General features: G+C 29.5%; 1 protein-coding gene across 3 annotated transcripts in view; it reads left to right on the top strand.

Annotated features, from left to right (window-relative positions):
- LOC142329369 (uncharacterized) overlaps positions 1-22,684 on the top strand; it is a 502,750-nt gene that overhangs the window by 380,347 nt on the left and 99,719 nt on the right. For all 3 annotated transcript variants that reach the window (XM_075373890.1, XM_075373889.1, XM_075373891.1), the window contains one exon: positions 18,864-19,057. In XM_075373890.1, the coding sequence (XP_075230005.1) occupies positions 18,864-19,057 (194 nt within the window). The remainder of the gene's footprint in view (positions 1-18,863; positions 19,058-22,684) is intronic.

Raw genomic sequence — 22,684 nt, 5'->3', positions numbered from 1 at the left:
ATTGATATAATTATTTTTTCGTGTGTGTGTGTGTTTTATGTGTACATTTGTATCTTTCGATTAGGTTTCATTAATAATTCGTCAGATTTCTGTTACTAATGAACGCACAGTGTACTGTGAACTAATTAGTCAACAAATACAGTACAAAATGATCATGAAAATAGAATCGACGTTTTACAGTTGAAACGTTGGATTCAAATTGTTTGCATTATACAGTTATTAGCTGATATCCCATAACTCCCCATTCCTATTCTGTGTATCGGATTACATGTAGTTTATTTAAACTCATCCTTCTCACTCTTTCTGTTGCCTTTCTCTTTAATGCTCAATCATTATCCCCTACCATTTACATGTTTGCTTAATAAACGGTAGTTTTGCATTCGCTATGTTATTATTCATCTGATTTAGCTGCATTGTATTTATAATTTTTTTCCTTTGTTTTGTAAATTGATTTAAACTATCGCATAATCTGTTATAATTGTGATTTACTTTATGTTTTATCTATAAATTTTATTTATGAATTCAAAATATTAAAGTAATTTGCCGTTTCTTTCGATTAAATAATATTTTTATCCGTTTAACATTTCATTTAAATCAAATATTTTAAGGGAAGCGCCATACTCCCTATCTATCGCATGTTTAATTTGGTATATTGAGATACATGTTTCTAACAAACCGTTTGAATTATAGATTTCGGTTTTTTTGTGCCTTATTTTTGTCATTTCTTTAGTACTTGGAATTAAAATTATTAACTTTGAACTAAAAATAACAGTTTGAAATTTCTTTAGTAAAACTAAAAAAAATGCTATTTTTTATTTTTAGTTTTCGACTTAGTAGAACAGCAATAATTTTAGTTCCATACATCACATGTGTACTAGGGAACATGCTGGAAAAAGTTCAACCTTCTAAGTCAGTTTCTGAGAAAATTGACCATTTGTACAAAAATTGACCGTAAAGTATAACTTGCTCTAAAATCGCCCTGCATCATAGTCTGTATTCTCATCAGACTCTTCTTTTGCCTTAAATAATTTCGTCTTTTTTCTCTATATTCTTGTTTCTTTTGTGACATTCTTCATTGCTTTCTGAGCTTTTTTTATACGCAAAATATCCACATTCCGAATTGCCTTTACTGATTGCGCACAAAGTTTTAACCCTAATCTCTTATAAATGTCTAATTTTCTGTTATTACCATCATTAAAAATGTCATAACTGCATTAAACACATTTATTCTAAGAGTTATTAGCCTAACAAATACATTTTTCAGTATTTTTGACCACACTACATTATTAAAACTTTCCTTATTGTTTTGTGTGCGATCATGAGGACATTTACTTAGCAGAGCTTGGTCAGCTAAGTCTTTGTATATCTCTTTGATTGCATTCATAACAGGTACTGGTAAGCTATTTTTGTGCTGGTAATTAAGTTTCAGTGACTGAAATTTGTTGTACTGAAACCAGGAGTCTTCCTGGGTACAAACCTCGAGCCGGAGAAATCCGTTGAAAGTATGTGGCCCAAACATTTTTTTTTCAATTCTTCAAGATTTGACCCAGCTCTTCTTAAGCCAACCCATAATAGGCTTGCAATTTGTCTGTTTGTACATCGGTGAGCCTTTTTTTCCTCCCAATACTTTTCCATGAGCTAATTTCTGCCCTTTCATTTCTTTTTTCAAATCTTTAAGTCTCCTTCCCATTCTTTTTCCAACGTGGCCCATTCATTCAGGGTTTTCTATGATAACTTCATTTCCGTGTGGTTTGTCTTCAATTACTTTCATAAATCCTTTGCTGTCTCCATCCCCGAGATATTTTAGATAACGTACCTTATGTTGAATTAAATTTTCAAATACCTGAAGAGCTCCGACCACCTCTACACCACCACTGGCGCCTTCACAGTTACTCGTGCAAATATGTCTGTCTAACACTTCCTTGTCTTTTGATAATAAACATGTTTGACAGTATTTTGAGTACAATGAAACATCAAGAATTTTTCCGGTATCAAAACTGATTACACTGACAAACCCATTCAACGATTTGTGACCTCGACGTTGCCATGATCTGTTCAGACATATGGCTAGGTCACGAGAATCATTACTTTCAGCGACAGCTTATTCAGTAGCTGCTATAATGGAATTTTGAGCATATATTTTGAAAATGTTCAAGAGCTCTTTATTATACTCATGATATTTTTTTGTAGGCAGAGGTAAATCAAGCAGGGCACAAAACATGTTAGCAGTGCTAAACCCTTTTCCAGTTGTTCTCATTGCTTAGGCTAATTTCATATTTACATCAAATTTACCATTAGCACACTTAGAAGAACTATAAAACTTATTAAATTTTAAATAAATAGAACATTTCATTTGAACACTAACTGCTAAGCCATGTTTTCCTTGACCGTAACATTCAGATCAATCTTTTCCACCACAAAATTTACATTCTACAAAATTTTTAATAGCGCTACTAACAGTTGAAAAGATCGAAAATATAATTACCACTTTCCTCAGCTGCAAAGTCGTAATATTAGTGGAACTGAATTTTTTTTGAGGACGAACTTCGTTGAGGTGATTTTTCTGCGACGATGCACTTCTGACAGGATTATCTTTGTCAGGATTATCAGTGTGCAGGTTATCTTTAAAAGTACCTGTAATAGATTCAGCTAGATCTTTCTTCACGTATCTGTTGCCATGGAAAGTTCTTTTTTTAGTTTAATAACTTACTTTTTGTCTAGGCATTACAAAAAATAAAACTGATAAACCGCACACCACATTAATATTAAAATCACAACCTCTCACGAGACCTTTCAAAAACTTTACAGAAAAACACTACAATAAAATAGAAAATTAATCTTATAGGTGGCAGTGTGAATAACAACTGCTTTGCTGCCAACCTTTGTAACACAAAGCAATTTACGTTTCAAAAAATAAAATTGTTCTCATAGAAATAAAAATGTTGTCGAAAAATTTACTCCGTAAGTCGTTTAATAAATTACTCGCCCTGATAATACTTCATTAAAAACTATATAATTTCCGTAATTTTTAGCGTGAAACCATAATATTTATATGAAATTACACAGAAGGAGATACAGATTTAAAAAATCGATTTTTTTCGATTAAATGAGATGAAATGAAATTATTTATTTAATTAAATTAAATTATGAATATCATTTTAACTTTCTTTCGAATTTTAGATCGTAGATCGGTTTAAATCTGTACGTTTTTTTTTTAAGAAATCTTTCTTTCGGAAATTCCAAATTTTTCTTTAATCGAATCTGAATTCATATCAATATTAGTTTTTCCATTCTTTTATGCGCTATTTTTATTTTCTATTTTTTTAAAGAATTATATTTAAATATAACCACACAAAATGTTATTTGCCAAATAATGTTTACGACTGATAGTTGGTTTAATCTACATTGAGGGTAAGTAATAATCATCGATCATTAATTGAACAACAAAAGGTATCTGGTGTTAAATCGAGCGCTTAAAGTTCATACAAAATATTAATTGGTTTGAACCTAATTCATTCATAATATTTTTCATCTGTTGAGAATTTTTTAACAAAAAACAAAGAACAAACCGGCGGCTTCGATTGTTATTCATATTCATAGTTTTATTTCTATGAAGTTTAGTTTTGACGTATCGGTAATTATATATATTTTTGAATATACAGCTCGGGTTAAAGAATTTCAATTTAATAACATAACTTTTCTTTTTTTTGTATAATCGGTTGCAGCTGTTACTAATTTCTTGTCGAGGAATTTTTTTTTCGTAAAACAAAACATTAATGGTTATCTCATCAAGACTTTACGATAGATATAATATAGAAGCTTTAGATCTTTAACGTTAATAATCTACGGATTTGTTTATTCGTTTAATTAAATTATTTAATTTAAATTGTCAGATATTACAGTGTTGATAGGTAACAGATGGTTAATTATTTCACTGACGAAATTATATTATTTTAGTCAGATCTAATCAATGCGATAGAGTAGTCCGGTCTACTGTTTTGATTTGACAGCCTTCCACCCGTCTAGTCGACCCTTCTATAACCGTATACCATTTTACGTTTCCGTGTAATGCGTTAAATAATTCATTCGATGAATCATTGCAATTTTGTTTTAACTTGATTTAATTTTATTCTTTTTTTCTCTTATTATTTAGAATGATCTCGTGTTTTATGTCGGTTGCATTTTAATTATTTTAACTGCTTTTATATTACCTTTTTTTTCTAGTAACGTTTAAGTATAAAAAACCCGGTGAAGTGATCAATGTTATTTTTTTTTTAAATAAAAAAAATAATCAGTCTCTTTTCAGAAGTTAGTAGGAATAAAATTTTAAAATAGTTTTTTTATTATATTAAAAAACTTATTGAGAAGTTAGGTCAAGGAAAAGAACTAATTGCAATTGGTTATAACTAATTTCGTAAATAGATAATAATTTTGTACCTAATACACCCCATTAGTGTTGTATAAGCTTTTTTTAACAGTTAATTGTAGGACTGATAAGCGTTAAATAAACTTTACGTTTATAAACAGAAAATTTGTACAGAATGATATAATACTTTTCAGTGTATATATATATATATTTAAAAAAAAATTAAAATCAGCTTATTCTCTAATAGGAAAAATTACTACTATATACGGTCTTGTTTCTTATTATTAACCCAAACAGTTGAAAAATCTGAAAATAGGAAATGTCGGACTTTTCTTTTTTTTTAGATAATTAGATCGAAACGGATGTTTTGTATGGTCATCTATGGAGTATGACCATCTATAGAATTATTATTCTATAGTATTTTATTGATAATTCAAGGTGAAATCTCTGATATATGTGTACGTTCAAACCTAGTGCACGTGGAATTGTCGGTGTATGTAATTATCCCATAATCGTTTTAAAGTCCTTCTATTATGTTTAATTATCATTTTATTAATGGTCAATTTAATCTAAATAAAAATATTAATATATAAATTGATTTTACATGACAAATAAAAATTTTATCCATCGCAAAAATCTTGTACCGTTGATATTTATTTTCGTATAAATATGCAAACGTTCAACTAGTGAATTATAAGCAACCCCACGCGGCCCAATAAGATGAGGATATGTATGACATTATGAGGTGTAGTCTTGTATAGACTTAGACCGACCATTCCTGAGACGTGTGATTAATTGAAACCCAACCACCAAAATTTACCAGTTTCCATCGTTTAGTATTCTGATCCATATAAATGCAACTAGGTTTTTTTAGGATTTGAACTTCAACTTCAAAAATCAGCCGTTATACAACTGATTTGCGAAAACGAGTTAGCCGTTAAACCAGCCCGGTGGGAATTGCGTAATATTTATTAAGAAATACTCAAGTCATTTACATTGTCGCCGAATGGCTCCGACGGCACGTCGGAGCCCTGAAAAAGGGCAGCTCACATCTGAATTGCTTCCGTGTTCGTCCGCCGATATTAAATTAGGTATATATGTGGTAACAACTGGCAATTGAAGAATAAATCTCTTTAGCAAAAGAATAAGTACATAATTGCCTTCTCGTCTGTATAAATATTTCCCTTTATCCGGTTATACTCCACAATAATCAGTCTTTAGTAAATTATTAGTTAATTGAATTATTTCATTAATGATTTATGAAATAATGATATATCTATTGATATTCCTTTATTTCATTTTTAAATTTTACAAAATATTTTTTTAGTATTTAGTTTATAGACAGGAATTATGATTTAATAACACTTGTCAAAGTGATTTTTTTTCTTTTTTAATAAATCACTTTGGTTGTAAGGATTAACAATTTTAAGTTTCATCACTAAAGGAGGGTTGAATTTTAAACTCTACGAAAATACTACAAAATTTCAACAATACAGCTTTTTCTTAATTGTCATCCAAAATTCTCTGTATTTCGTAGGTTTTAATGTAATCATAGTTTTTAATGTAATTTTAGTTTTATTTATTTTTTATTTAAGTTTACTAAGGGTCACTGTTCGACGTATTTCTACGATGTTGTTCTATTTACCAGTAAGGGGTTTATAACTTAGCACAGTGTGAACAGTGATATACCGTTCGGGTTCCTGTTGGGGATCGAATGTATACATACACTTTAACTCACACCATAAGAAAGGCACCACTTAAATACTCGATAGGAGGCTAAGTGTATTGTACTGTGTTGCGGCTAGTGTGTTGAAGTGCTTCGCTGTCGGTATCTTTCTGACGATCAAACTTGAGTGGAAGAAATAAACTGAAACTTAAATTGTTCGATTTATTTACAATAATATTATTAATATGTAATCAAATTGTTTTTAGAATGAAATATTAAAAAAATAATAATAACAATAGAATTAAATTAAATTATTAACAATAAAAATACCGTTCAAGTAGAATAATTGTATGAATTGCATGATTAGTTGTCTCAAATCATTCTTAAAAAAAAAAAAAAAAATTAGATACGTTATAGTAATGCTGAGTTCTTACTAAAACAATTTATTAATAAATTGAAAAAATCTATTTAAAAGAATGGTTTTTCAAATTGATGCATATTCTGTATTCACGCAACATATGGATGCTTAAGAGAGTTGAACATATTTGGACTCCTTCCTTTCCTGTTGATCTTAAGGTTACATAAAACGATCAAGTAATCGTGCAAAAATATCGATCACATTATTCTTCTACCTTCGATGCGTTGCACTGTTAAGAGACAAATTGTGATTTACACATACGCATTTATTTTTAGTGTTCCCTTATTACTCAGAATTAAATGAGTGTAGGATATGTCTCAGAACTTTAACGTAAAATTCAATCCTAAAGCTACAACTATCTTTTAAAAATATTTATTACTAGCTGATCCAATAATGCATCGCTATTGCTAGATTTGAGTATATATATATATATATTTTATCCTTCCTTTTTTCCGCTCTTTTCCTCTACCAGTCTTCACCCATTTCCCTCTTTCCTTTTTCTCTTCTTCCCTATTTCGCAAAAATATTTCTTTTCATGTAACTAATATATTTTCTGAATATGTGCCAAATCGGACCATAATAACAATTTTTCGAAGTATTTCGACCCCGGCGCCACTTAGTGGGTCCATTTTTTAAAAAAATATTTTATTTCAATATATATATATATATATATATTGAAAAAAAATATTTATAATATATATATTTCAATATATATATATATATATATATATATATATTGAAAAAAAATATTTATAATATATATTTTTTTTTTTTTCTGAATATGAGCCAAATAGGAACATAAGTAAAATATTTCGAAATATCTCCACTCCAGCGCCACGTAGCGGATCCATTTTTTTGCAAAAAATATTTATTTTTACGTAATTAATACATATTCTGAATATGAGCAAAATCGGACCATAAATATAATTTTCCGAAATACGCCACCTAGCGAGTCCAAACTAATTCAGAAACCTTCACGGGCGTGCGCACAACTCACTAAAGTTTCATCGCAATCGGATGAATGGTGTAGGAACGCATACGGGACAAACAAACATTCATTAAGATCGAGGAATGAAGTAAAAATATGTTTCAATTAAAACCTTTTTTTTTCAAACGTTTTATGTTATCTTAGGTCCTGAAATCATATTAATCATTTCTCCATTAACTTTACTTTTATGTAGTATATGATTTATTTTAATTCTATCTAATGATATAGTTTTATCGACCTTCATAATTTTTTTTTCATTTGTTACGTCATAATTACTTTAATCTATTTTTAATTGATTATATTGATTCAAAAGTAAACAATAATCAGCCTTGTTTCTGCTGACAGACGTGAATCGCATAATCGATAAGTAATTAATTAATCTTAGATTTCTTCTTTCTGCTGCCGCTACAGCTCGTTATGATCTTTGACCTCCTCCATAACAGCCCTCCAATTTCCTCTAACATCAATAAATCTTCTTTATTCTTTGTACCCCATTAACACCAGATTCTCATCCTCTTCACTATTTCATCTCCTCTTCGATCTCCTTCTTTTCATCTTTTTACTAAACCATTTTTTAAATTATCTACTGTGTTGTCTATTCTTAAAATATGCCGATCTATGTAATACCACTGTAAAAATATGAATTTAAAATTCTCCCTTGACCTTACCATCTGATTTTATTCTTTGTATTTATATTTAAGAAATATACTTTAAAAAATCTATTTAAATTTTTTTTTATCAAACCGGATAACAGGAATATTTTCGCTCAACGAAGGATAATTCTTCGACTTATAAGAAAGGACTTTATTATACTTCCAGTGTAGTATATAATAAATTGACTCGCCTTTAAAAAATCTTTCACCTTTTCAAAATTATTTTTTCGTAATAAAAAAAACGTGAAATTTTTAACTCATTTTGTATTTATATTTAAGTTCGCATTCAAATATTTTTCAATGTATGCCTTTAAGAAATATATTAAATTTTGTAATGACTTTATTTCTTATTTTCTTTATAATTATTTCGCATTATTATCGTTTTAATTGTTAATATGAATTTCTCTTTTTTTAAATTGTTTGTTTTATTATGATCAAGGTTCTTTCTATAGTTTTCCTTGAACCTTCCAGGTAAATAATTGAGCAGTTTCTTCTTTTGCCTGTTGTACAGCACTGATTCCTGACCTGATGTACTTAATACAGTATGTTCAACTTAAAAGCGGCCCCATCACTTAGTTTAGTCTATAAATAATAATTTATTGGTAAAGACGTACATAATAATTTACAGAAAGTTTTGAAAATTATGTCCATCCTTTTCTATGAGCTATCAACACGTTTTACCTTGTTCCTGGCTGCTCTTGTTAGCTGTACCCAGTCTGTTTCCTGGATGGCATTTGTAATGTTTGTCTTCAATTACTGCAGGGTGTGTGGATTGCTCCTATAAACAATTTCTTTTAAATAAATCCGCAGAAAGAAGTCTGGACTAGTCAGATAAGGTGATCTTGGTGGTTACAATCCTTTAGAAATAATTCTTCCACTGAAAATATCCTGTAGCACCTTCATAGTAGAACGAAATGTATGAATGTATGAAATGTATGGTAAATGGCGCTGCCACGTTTCAACCAGCAGTTACGCTTACCCTCTTGCAGTAAGGCTATGAACTGTTGGATAATCTCTTGGTAGACGGCAGCATCCACAGTTTTTGTCAAAAATAATGATCCTATTTATTCGTCACCTTGAAACCGCACACTATACGCCTATTTTTTTGTGGGAATAGGAAAGATCCAAAGAAAATGTAGGTTTTCAGTTCCCCAGGTCTGGTGTTTCCGACTATTAACATACCCACTAAGGTGAAACCACACTTTAATTGTGATACTTGATAATAATCAGCATTAGTTAACTCATGGAAAACCTGCATTCGATACCGATAACAATTTCCGCATTTTCCTTAATGCAGTGTGGGTTGAACCTAGTGAAATGTTCTTTTCTCGGCTTAGTCTCCGTAAAGATCTATAAGGAGATCTTGTAACTACCAGTTTAATATCCTGTACGATCTCTGTCGTTAAAACTAACCTGTGTGGGGATGTTTCTGGTCTAACACCGAACCTGTTTCACGAAAGTTTTTAACTAATTCTGAATAAAACGTTTCACTGGTGCTTCCTTTCCAAATTTCTCTCTGAACTTTCGCTGTCACATAAGATGAGATTTCGTATCTAAATAAGTTTCTACCACGAATATACGTTCTTCAACAATTAAACGCATTTTAACAAACAATTACACATGATTACGCAACTTTGTTCAAAAGCCAAGGCTTGACACAGACTGGCAATACTCAAATGTGCAGGTAATAAACAGTCCTCCCCACTCCAGTTCCAGCCATACCAACTTCTTCCAAATTATTTTACCCACCTCAAACCAGTATTTGCATTTCAGTAAAAATACGTATTTAGTATAAACTACTGAGTTTTGGGGCCTCTTTTAAGCTGACCCATCCTACATATACAAGTATATATATATATATATATATATATATATATATATATATATATATATATATATATATATATATATATATAACATCCTATTTGTTTATTTATTTATTCATTATTTCTCCTCTACTATTTTTACATAATTTCATAGCTACATTATATTTTCACATTAAAAAAATTCTTATTTCAACATAATTGTTAATTGTACTTAAAACATTTTTTATTATAGTTTGTATAGTAAGATTATTAAAGTTTCTAATAAATCTAGTTCTGACGCAATTTGTCGTTACAGATTCTTTAAAAGAAATATATATATATATTTATGTGATAGTCTGAACGAAATATTATTACTAGTTTGAATCAAATTATCATCATCGTATGGTATTCTGCCTGTGGCAGGACCCATCACTGTTGTCTCTATCTGTTTCCGTTCCATGCTTTTCTTTTCGTCTCATTATAACCTTCACTACTCTTTATGTCATTTATTAACTTCAGCCTCTTCTTTTTTCACTTTCAAGAACTGTATTTATTATCTCTTTTCCCCTAATTATATGTCCGATCCAGTTTCCTTTTCTCCTTCTGATAGTCGCTAAAATTGTTCTATCTTCATTTATTCTTCTACGTTCACCCATTGTATCTCTTCCATCCTCCTCTAGACCCACGTTTCAAAAGCCTCGATTTTATATTTTCCTTTTTCCCCAGTGTCCACGTTTCACTACCATATAAAAGTGTACTCCAAACATAGAATTTTACCAATCTCTTCTTCAGATTCAGATCCATGTTACTGCAGAATAGGTTTTTCTTCCCAAAAAAATGCTTCCTTTGCCGTTGCATAGCTTGTCTTGAAAACCCGTTGCTTTCTTTACTGCTCTGGTCTTCAGTTAGAGCTGTCCAGAGATATCTGTTCTTTACTAGTTTAAGTTATCTTTCTGCTGTTACAATATCCATGTCTTCCCCCTCATTTTTACCTTCATAACTTTTGTTTTCCTCACATTTGTTTTCATTCTATATACCTTCAACATTACTTCCAGTGTTTTTATCTTTCCCTGTAATGTCTGAGTGTCTTTTGCTACAATCCGTATGTCGTCTCACGTCCCATGTACCTATTCTCACTGCTGTGTCTTTTCTATGAAACTTCTTCTGCTGCTTTCCCCGGAGAACCGAATGGGAAATTATTTTACCTCCGGAATATTTAACAAAAGAAGACATCACCGTAGTTCCCCTGACTTGAAAAAGTAATATAATGGTATTCCTTTACCTTCTGTATTTTAACGCCGTTAACTTCCTACTGAAGTTTCTTCCGTCTTTTGGAGCGATTTCTCACCCCCTGGGCAATAGAGTGCCCTGAACCGCTACCGCTCATCCGCCCCCCGAAAAGGCCGTTGGCACTTGTAGGGGCGGAGCTCCTTATCCCTAGAGCTGTTCGTTTCCTTCATTCGTTAGCCGCTTGTGTATATCAAACCAACTTTAATATATACTACGGTTGCTCCCTCTCGGCCAAGGGGAGGTGAATTTCAGGATTTTTCCTTCATGAAATCTTAGACCTAATTGGCTTTTCTTAGATTCTCTAGTACTTTTACAGAATCGAAATAAGAAAGAGAATATACGGATCTTCATTATTTAAACACTTTAAAATAATGCCGTTCCTGATGAGACACAGTTTGATGATTTGCAGTCAGTACTTAAAAGTCTTCTTTAAACCAAAATAAAGAACTGCGGATAAACATTTCATACAGGTGAAAAAATATACGCTTTTATTGTTACTTAAAAAAAGAATAATTGTTGTTCATCTTTCTGCTTTTTCAGTTTAATTATTTTTTTAAAGTGATTCAATTAATTAATTTTTTATCTACATATATATATATTAAAAAAAAAAAAAAAAGAATAATGCAAATAGAAAATAGAGCTGGAACGTTGTTCTGTTTCTCAAGTTATTTTGAAAGCTTTGTGTTGACATTTTTTTCTTTATAACTCGTTTCCCGAAAATCAATATTTACTTCTGCATGCATGCACACACTTATCCATGAAGACTAGCGCTTAAACCATATTTCAAATGTTTACGCCAGTACCTGTGTTCGACCTTCGTGCTTATAAACTTTGATATCAAATCAACAACGTTGTATCTGAAATAAGTTTTTTTTTTTAATTTTTAGTTCGTTTTTCTTATAAAAATCAGCTACCCTTTTGTAATTGCATAATCACATTTATATTTTCTTTATAATCTTTAGTGTTACTAAATAATTTAAATTTAATCTAAATTTTATTTCAATTAATATTTTGTTTTGAAGAGTCTTAATTCTTTAAATTTTATACCAAAACGTATTTACTATAAGCATAAAAAATTTATGCTTATTCTTTCAATTTCAGATGAATCAGTTTATAAATTTAAGCTTGAAACAAAATGGATGATAATGGGCGTGTTGTTAAAATCGTATTTTATTTTTACTCTCATGCTGTTAAAATATAATATAGAAGCGAAACGGTAGGTTAAAAGGTTATCCACCCGGATTGCTTTAATTCCCGACGATTTAAGATCTCAAAATCCCACAGATAATCCGGTAATTGTTCAATTTGTTCACTTTATTTCCAAAATAAATTGCAGCTGAAGTATTGAAAGACCCTTAGTTTAAAAATGTTGTGTATTATTTTTGTCTATTAAATATCTTTGTTAAAATCATAGAATCTTTACGTGTAAATTAAATAAAAAATCATCAAAACAGTTTATAAGTTTTTTATATTTTTTGTCAACAGGGTTGTAACTAGGTTAAGATATAACTGACAGCTAAGATTTCAGTCGTGTAAATATTCAGTCCGTTTGTTAAAGGACTGAATACGAAACGGCATGTTTCATTAAACCAGGTTTTGTCGTTAACACATAATTCTTTCTAAAAACCTCAAAATTAAGGTAATGGAAAGAAATTGAAATAATTGGGTTGTTCTGAATTAACGCAATCTTAACAGTTTACATACAGTTAAAACTTATAACATACGTTATAAGTTTTAGTTATGTACTCAGTAAACAGATAACACTCGCTACGAAAAATTAAGTAACTTTCTTGCTTAACAAAAATTAGAGAAAAAAAATTTTTCTTTATAATCGTTGATGTCCTAATAACATTTTATTCGATTTTAATAATATGTATGTTACGATTAAATTCGGTTTATTTTATCTTTACCGAAAATGATCTAGTCAACGATTGAAGTAATGCCATCTACATCTAGGGCGCACCAGATTAACATGTAGATATATTATAATATCAAGCGATATTCCCATGTATTTCTGATACAATTGCCGTTTGATTGTCCATCACATTATCCTGGATTGCATCTATTTCGCGGCGTTATGTGTCGATTTAGGATGCAAAATAATATTTTTTTTGGTTATAGCGAAAGAATGTTAGACATAATGTTTTAAATTTTGTGTGTGGAGTATATCATGACCTGAATTTCTAGTTTTTACTTACTTTTTTAATTCACAATGTTTTTTTTTTCATGGTTGTACTTGAATCTTGCATCCTTAATTTAACATACTTCCTGATATTGCCGATTGATGAGATTTTTCACAGTTACTAAGGTCGAGTGACTATACAATATTCCACCATTACTTTTGCAAATATCCCTCCGCACGGGTGTAAATTAAGAATGGAAATTAAGGGTGCGGGTGTTAAAAATTGCAAAAGCTGCAAAATGGCTATGCGGGGTTTTTGGGATCGCAGATGACAAATTCGATAGCTGTTTGACATTAAAAAAATGACAAAAATTTGATAGGGGAGTTTTTGTGGTTTTGATAACGGTTGTATGGATGAGACATGAGAAACAAAACAAAGCATACGTTTCATAGAAGTTTAATTTTGCAATACTTGTGGATATACAATATTTTTTTGTTTTTCCACTGTCTATATATATATATATATATATATATATATAAACTAGCTCTACCGCCACGCTTCGCTGTGGCACATTGTGGTTGTATGGATGAGAAATGAGAAACAAAACAAAGCATACGTTTAATAGAAGTTTAATTTTGCAATACTTGTGGATATACAATATTTTTTTGTTTTTTCACTGTCTGCGTAGATAAAAAGGCTATCTGGTTTGCCGATTCGGGAACACGCAACATACAGTTGCCCATGTGAGAAGCAATCCGCATCTAAATCTAAACCACACAATTCTAAATATTGACCTTGAGCTTTATTGATTGTGATTGCAAATGCCAATCGAATTGGGAATTGCAATCTTTTAAATTAAAATGGTGTATCGGTCGGAATTATGGGTATTCGAGGAATACCCATATACCCATATTCACCTTTGAAAGGCCCCGTTAAAATCGTTGCTACGTTATTCACCAATTTCTTAACTGCAAGTCGCGTGCCGTTGCAGAGTTTTGGCTGATTAATATTCCGCAACAGGATAATTATCATTTTTTTTTTATCGAACCGTTGCTAGAATCAGTCTAATAAGGAATGTTTTCCCAGTTCCTCCTGGCGCATCCAAGAAGAAGGTCCCCCCCAACTCCGGCATTTATCATTTGCATTATGCGATCATAAATGCCTTTCTGTTCACGCGTTAATTTGAGAACGTTTGATTGGACATATGACTGAAGATCACCAATGTTGTAACTCTGTTCACGGCGTAAATCCACATCAAATGAAGCAATCGCAGCTCGGGTGAGTGCTGGCATTCCCAATTGACTAAGAACTTTATTTGCAATAGCTAAACACTTGTCTTCAATATTTATCAGTGCTTCGTTGTAAATGCCTTCTGTAAATTCCATGGTCATATTGGTATTTTGTAGACGTACTTTATGCAAAATATCCTCAGCAATATGCGATCGATATCTTTCCCATAACTCTGTGGGAGATGAAGGGAAGCAAGCGGTCAATATAATTGCGTATAATATAAGCGCTTACAAATTTGGTTTGGATGTGCAGTGTTGCCCGCGTCATTAATACATATATCTTACTGTTGGTCGTTTTCTAATAAATTCAGAGCTTGGTGAAAGGCGCAGCTCAATCACGACACGATCACACAAAAGTACCTCGATTAAAGTGAATATTTAATTCAGATTGTATAATAATCTGAATCAGATGCAAGTGGATACTTTTTTTTTTTTGTTAATAAACAATGTAATTGGGAACAGGTATTGTTTCACATGTGACTGCGGTTGTCGTTAGCTAGTATGGCGAGTGTTCCCCTCGCTTCCGGCAGATGGCGCGGTCACTGGTACACAGCTGAACGTTAAAAAAACCTGTTTTCTCGCGGTCGCGAGTATGTGACATAAAAAATAGATAAAAACAATCTTTGATGCGGGTTATATATCGTGCTAAAATTTGAGCTCAATCGGTGCAGAACATTTTGAGTTTTTGAAGCATACACAAACGAACTTAACATTTTTATATATAAAGATTTGTGGGTTGCGAAAAAAAGCCCTTAAGTCGTGCGAAAAAACACATCATTTTAAATACTTGCAAAAGCAGAATAATGCTTACAAATTACAGAATAATCAAACGGCGTTGATTTCAGATGTTAATAAACTGCTAACGTAAGTAGAAGTTGTGCTGCTTCAGTGTACAACGTGATTCTCGAGTATGAATCTACTAATAAATTACAGTCTCCAAAGAAAGCAAAATTGGTTTTCCTTTGTTTACATTTCCAAATTAAAAATGTACAAATTAAAAATAGATTTATTAAAAATAGATGAAATCAATCTTTGATGCCGGTTATATATCGTGCTAAAATTTGAGCTCAATCGGTGCAGAACATTTTGAGTTTTTGAAGCCGTACACAAACGAACTTGACATTTTTATGTATATAGATATATAAATATATATATTTATTTATTTACAGATGATTATTGGCGGGCTTGATGATGATTTATTTCAGATGATTATTTCGTTACCTTGTATAATGATTGGAAATTTGTTTAATATTTTATAAATATATTAGAAATTCCAATATATTATGTTATCTTTTGAAATCCGAATTAATCTACTAATTAAACTCACGCAATGTATGATACTAATTTGATTATTGTATGACTAAAAAGTCTGAAACAAGTTTTTAGAAATTTTCAGAAATAATTGTAATATTATTTGTAATAATTTTATTGTTATGTCGTTTGATGCTGGACAAGCAACAGTAATTCTGTTTTTACTGTTATTATTATTATTATTATTACAAAGGTTTTTTAACTGTTCTGTTGCACAAACAAAGCAAATAAAATAAAAATAAAAAAAATTATTATTATTATTATTATTCAAAAAGAAACCCTTAACACTTCTTCGTGCTTTGTTTTCTATAGTTATTTCAGTTGTATATACCCACGCTGGTTTTGCTGTTTTTAGTCTTATCTGTGTCATTTCTGTTTTTCGTTAAAAATTCTGTTTAATTTCTTTTTTTTAATTTAGGTGTTTTTTGTGAGTTTTTGTTGCTTTTAAAAAATTATGTTTATCAACACCGTGTTTTTAATTTTTCCCCAAAAAAATTGCTACACAAAAATAAATGCTAAATATGATATGTTTGTGGTTTAACGGTTTAAGTATGACTGACCCCCCAGTAGTGGAATTTCTTGGATAAATTTGTAATTTCCCTCAAATTTTAATGAAAGTAATGGTAAAAGAATAATTGAAATCGGCTCAGCAGTTCCTTAGTTTTAAGCGAATGTCGTTAGAAATAGACATACAGATATTCTGATTTGTAGATCTATGTAAAAATAGTGATTTTAGGTAAGCTAAATTCTACGTTTAAATTGACTAAAATCCATTTAAAAGATTATTTTTTTTTTTTTTAATTTAATAGAAAGTTATTATCATTTGGTTTATGAGAGTGATTAATTTTATTTTGCATGAAATTTGTATTTTATGCTCTAAATAATTTCTAATTATTATTTTTTTTTTTTTTGGCAAAATATAATGTGTTTAAGGTTATAAATTTTAGCTTAATTAAAAATTAAGTTACCTTAGTTAATTAAGGTTTAAATTGGTCCATTCAGCTTTTTCTCTATAGACGAAGTATATAAGTAATAAAAATTACACCAAAATTTTTGGCATTTATCTTTCTTATCTATTCTATTTTATCTCTTAATATAATTTTTTTTTCTTTCTTGTAATTTATCATTCCTTCTTAGATAACGTCCAATATTAGTCCCTACAGTCTTGGCAATCTAGCGTACTTTTAGGCTATCCAATTTTCTTTCTTGTTTCCCTTTATTCTCTCTTTTTTTGTTATGCTTTCATGTATATAATAAAATTTACCTATATAATATATTTTCTTAAATTGTTCTGTTTTTTTGTGCATAATTTCAACAGTACTACCCCGGTTTTTTTTTAATTACTATAAAAAAATAAAACTTACTTAACTATTTATTTAATTATTAGGCGTTATTACGTATCATGTTGGTAACTGGATTGAAAAAAAATCTATAAAGTGTAAGTGGAAATGGAAAGTGGATAATAGATCTTTCGATTTTGGCGGTGCAGTTTATGTATAATTAATATGTCAGTTTAAACGTTTTTTATTTTTTTATAAAATTTATTTAAATAAATAAAAAACGATTTTACAAAACGAAAGAAGTAAACGTTTTATTATTCAAATAAGAATCATTTATACAGACTCTTTCAAATTGTTTTAATTAAAATTCAACGAAAATATAATTACTACTTCGTCATCAAGGTCAGTAATATTTCCTTATTATCATATTGATTACCTATTGTATTACTTATAATACATATTGTTTCTTATCTCATCTCTGTCTACTTAGATTATACTGAGGTCAGCAGATAGTCGCATACTATGCGATATCTATATACTATCTTATAACTTCATTTCAGTAGGTGAAATTTTAGACATTTAATGCATTAGATATGTCATTTTACAATTATAATCATAATAAAATATTGATAACATTTCTATTTCGCTGTATTTCATCAGTTTTATAAAAAAACAATGATTTAAGTAAAGTTTTATAACCGAGTAAATTATAATTATTAGAATATCCTCAGTAAATTTTCGTGATCATAATCTCTAACTAGATAGAATTAACCAATTTAGTATAACGTTATATCACGTTCGATATTTTATTAACATCTTATTGGTTGCCTGATTTTAGCAAACTTCGTCATTTGTGATAGGTTTTTTTTTGCTCATGCGTAATTTTTTTTATATATTAACATATAGAAGATTTTAATTAATAATCTGTCAGTGGTAATTTAATTTATCATAGATTCATTAATTTCAATGTACAGTTAATCTTAATAAAAAGTGTAATAATTTTTATCATACTAACATTTTATCAATTTATCGTAAAATAATTATATAATCGTACAAATTATTTTTTTAAATTATCATAAAAAATAACTGAGAGAAATGTAAATCTAACGATTCTTATTCGCTAATATTTGTAATCAAATACTACTTACAATTAATTAAATTAGCGATTGCGACTCCCTCCGGAGAAGGGGGCGCATTGCTTCCTCCAAACAACTAGGGCCCCGTTATGGCGTATTCCTGCTAGCCCATAAAGTGCTAACACCGAAAGGACTACAGCGGAAGGTCTGAAGGGGAATCATGTCGGGAGCACCTGGCTCAAAAAGCTTAGTCTCCCGCGGTCGGACCCAGTAATGGGTTGAGAACGCTGGTCCAAAAAAACGGATACGAATGCAAAACACAAAATCCGTCCGTAAATATAACAAAAATTAAAACCTATAACCGATACTAAAAGGAAACCCCTGAAACACGCCCGATTATAGAAGATTATTGGCAGTACAATAAGTTTTGACAATGGAGTGGTTCCGAAACGCGTCAACTAGAAATGAAAGAATGAAGCCAAGAGAGGTAGCGAAGTTTTAAACATAGAAACTATAGTGATCTTAGTAGAAACAACAACAATAACTTATCAGTTAAATATCTAAATTTGTATTAATTATTATATTTATTTCGTTTCAGAGAGCTTAGGAACAGCGGCTGAAAGGAGAGAGCTGTCTGAATCTGATTGGGTATTATTAGAATCTTTGGAAGATAGACCACGTACCGGCCGATTTTTAACAATGCATAAGAGGCGTCGGAAACGTCTTACTACACGGTGTCTGTCACAAGACAGCCCAGCTCTATTGGACGATATACATCATGGCCTAGTACAGGTATATACAAAAATGTATTATTATTATAATTATCCTTTTTTTATTTATATTTCGAAGAATCGAGTTTTTTAAAAATATTTCAGAAATCGATTATCTTAACACTTCTAGAAAATCTTGACCTTTTCATATTATTAATTACCTTTTTTGTTTACTTAATTTTTTCACAAGAGTTATGAAAAGTAGTCTTTTTTTTAAAGTAAAAGAGTTGGTTTTAATAATCTTCTCTCTCAGTTGTACAGGTATCCATGATGGTATTATAAAAAAAAACGTTTAAAAAGGTTTGAATCAATTAATTTAGGGTTGATTAGTTAATTCTAAGTAATGTTTTAGTGTTAGTTAATTATTTTTCTTTAGTATTTTCTTTCACCAAGTTATATAAATGTTTATTTTATTTATATCTAAGATGAAAAAAATTATTAGACTATATTGAATTAATAATGAAAATATAATTTAGTATTTCAGGGTAATTCTTTATTATCAATTTAATTTTCAACTGTTTCGATGGACGATAAAAAGTTACAACTAATTCTTTTCGAAAGGTTGTTAAGCTGAGCTAATTTGTTATGCTTACTAACGAAAGCTTCTAAAATTAAGACAGACTTAAGTTCCTTAGTTGATCATGATTATACTACTTGTTTTGGTCGACTCGCATTAGAAAGATTAAGTAACTTTGCTCTTTGCTCATTTTGACTTCTTTAAACAGATTGTCTTGATTTCATATTCTCTTTATTGTTTTAAGTATTGATTTATAATTAATTGACATATTTATTATAATTTTATTTTAATTCTATAAAATTAAGTAAAGAATTATCTTCTTCATCGGTAATAATTAAACCTCATTTTATTGTTAATTGTATTCTGTTGTTTGCGGTATGCTTTCATATTTTTAGTTCCTTAGCCCTTTTTTTTCAAACTACCGACTTTAACCTCTTACTTATAACATTTAATTTCAGCTCATCGAAGATCTTTATCTTTAGTTTAGTTCTCCTCTTGAGATAAACATCTCTGAAAGTTAATATCTTGTTATTATATGAGGCAGCCTATTTTTATATGTTAGTTTATTAATTTTTTTTCTCTATTATTATTATTGTAATCAGATTCAGCGTTCGCTTAATTATATTCATTTATAATATTTCAATTTGAGTGTTAATCAAATTTTTTTAATATGTAAACTTTACTGGCATATTATTGAAGGTTTAAACTAATTGTCTGGAAGAGGATCTTAATATTTACATTACTTTAGGAAGGATTAGGCAATCCAGTTTTCGACCTGCAGGTATTTCAAACTTTATTTAATGCATAGCCACCAAACACAAAGCAAAGTTTATCCTTATCTGACCACATTATGAACACTATGATTCCATTCATATTTCCCCACTTATATGGTATGAATGAATTATCAGCCTGACCAAGTTTCTAAGAACCCTAAATGGGAAAGATGGGTCAAGGGTAAATAAAAAAAGGTTGAATAGTGATGAACGATAATCAGTATACTCATGAAACTACAGCGGTAGACAAACAACTGAAAGGCAATTTAGTGTTCTTGGATTAAAATAATAGATTTTATAGAAGAAGTTAGGAAATCCTCTGTGTTTAGAATAAAGTTAAAAAACTAAGTGTCTTAAACAAGGTCAATTATAAATATATCCATAGGATAACTAGAAAAATAAGTTTATATTACGGCTTATTAATATGTGGCTTGTTATTGTTGATAAGTTTTTATTTAGTGTGCTCTCCATGAATTAAATAATTTAATCTAATGTTTCATAACGTTTAATTCTTAATTTCAATTTTATCATGTTGTATAAAATTAAACATTTTCTTCATACATTTTTCCCTTTCATTTGTACATTATTCAAGTATAATGATATTTTTATTTTAATGAAACATTATTTTATAATCTTGTTGTTGTACACTTATATATGTAAAATTTGTTATTAAATGTAAGATAATGAATAGCTTTCCTCATTGTTAGTTTATGTAATAATTTCAAAGTTTCTCTCTATAGTTAGTATTATTATTGTTCTTGTTTCTTCTGCCGCTGTCTAATTATAATTTAAATTTATTGATGTAAATTAACACCAGACTTTAATAAATTACATTGTAATATTGTTGTTCTTGTTCTTCTTCTTCATAAAATTTCTTTGTACAAGCCAGCAACTTTGTAATGAACTTATGAACTTTCAAACATTTAAATTTATTTATTATTTAATAATTTTGTTTAAACAGTTATGGATTTAGTTAGTATTAAATTAATATTCCAAACATTCAAGATTGCATATATAGATAATATCAAAATTAATAGATTTATCACTTTAAATTTAAAGTGGGTCATTTCTAATCTTAGGCTGACTACTCCTTAGAAGTTAAGTATCATGGGATTAACATCATCAATTACTGCAGCTGATCTGTGAGAATTAATATATCTTCCAAAAAAAGTGTTAGTAAAGTTAAATATTGTTTCCGTTGAATGCCTGTAGTAATCTAAGTTCAATCTTTTTTTTTAACGAAAAATTTTTCATAAAACATTTTACATTTTATTTATCTTTATTAGTCACCCTCTGAATAGTCAGTATATAAATAAATTTTTTATTCTAATAGGTAAATAATAACACACTAAGTAGAACGCATCAGGAATGGGCAGATATACTACTCTATAGATAAACAAAGAAAGTGCCCCAGCATTTGTGTAAATCAAGAGAAACATAGTAAAATCTTGATCAAAGAAAGATTACAGAATATTCAATTAGGTATAGAATAAGAAATAGATCCGATTAAAGTTCATAATAAAAATACAAGCATATGAAGTTATTTTAAGGTAAATTACATGAAGATACTAAGTATAAAAAGTAACTGCTAAATAAATAACAATTCAGAAGACATCAATGAAAATAATTTTATCACAATTTTTTACATATTGATCAGATTGCAGAAATTTTCTTTTTTAAAATTTTATTATTATTATTTAAAGATTTGTAAACAGAATAATTCTGTTTTTATTAAAGAACACCTTTTAATTATATTTCAAATAAATTGATGGGAAGAATTTTTAAACAGTTTGGTAATTTGTTAAAAATGATAATGGAACAATAATATTAATAGTAATAGTAGAAGTAGGACTACAGAATTAATTTTTGTTATAAAATAATTTTATTACTTTTGTAACTATTCAAGAAACATTTTGTTCAGTTTAATTAATAATGTAAGTTATTTAAACTATCGTAGTATCTCAAAAACTATGCTGTTCTTTTACTGCAGCCAAAGTTTGTCAAAAATGATCTGAACCAAAAAGTTCAAGCTTTTGATCTTCAAAGAATGATACTTGGGTCTTAATGCACAGTCCAGCACTTCCTACTGAACAAAACAAGAAAGTTGTTTTATTTTAGAATGACTTGATTTCTGCCATATTTTTATTATGTTCTCTTCAAACTGTGAATAATTTACACTTAAAACGTTGTTGCATTTTCAGTGAATCCCTAAATCATAAGGAAACATATTTGGATTGTAAATTCTTTGTGAAGCTGGGGGATGGGTAAAAAAAAATGTGCTACCATCCCTAAATAATTTTTTAATATTATATGCACTGAAATAATATCATTTCATTAATTTTAATTTCATTAGAAATTT

The sequence above is a fragment of the Lycorma delicatula genome, chromosome 8, assembly GCF_047948215.1.
Source record: "Lycorma delicatula isolate Av1 chromosome 8, ASM4794821v1, whole genome shotgun sequence".
Classification (NCBI taxonomy): domain Eukaryota; kingdom Metazoa; phylum Arthropoda; class Insecta; order Hemiptera; family Fulgoridae; genus Lycorma; species Lycorma delicatula.
This window is presented reverse-complemented; position numbering and strand designations above follow the sequence as displayed.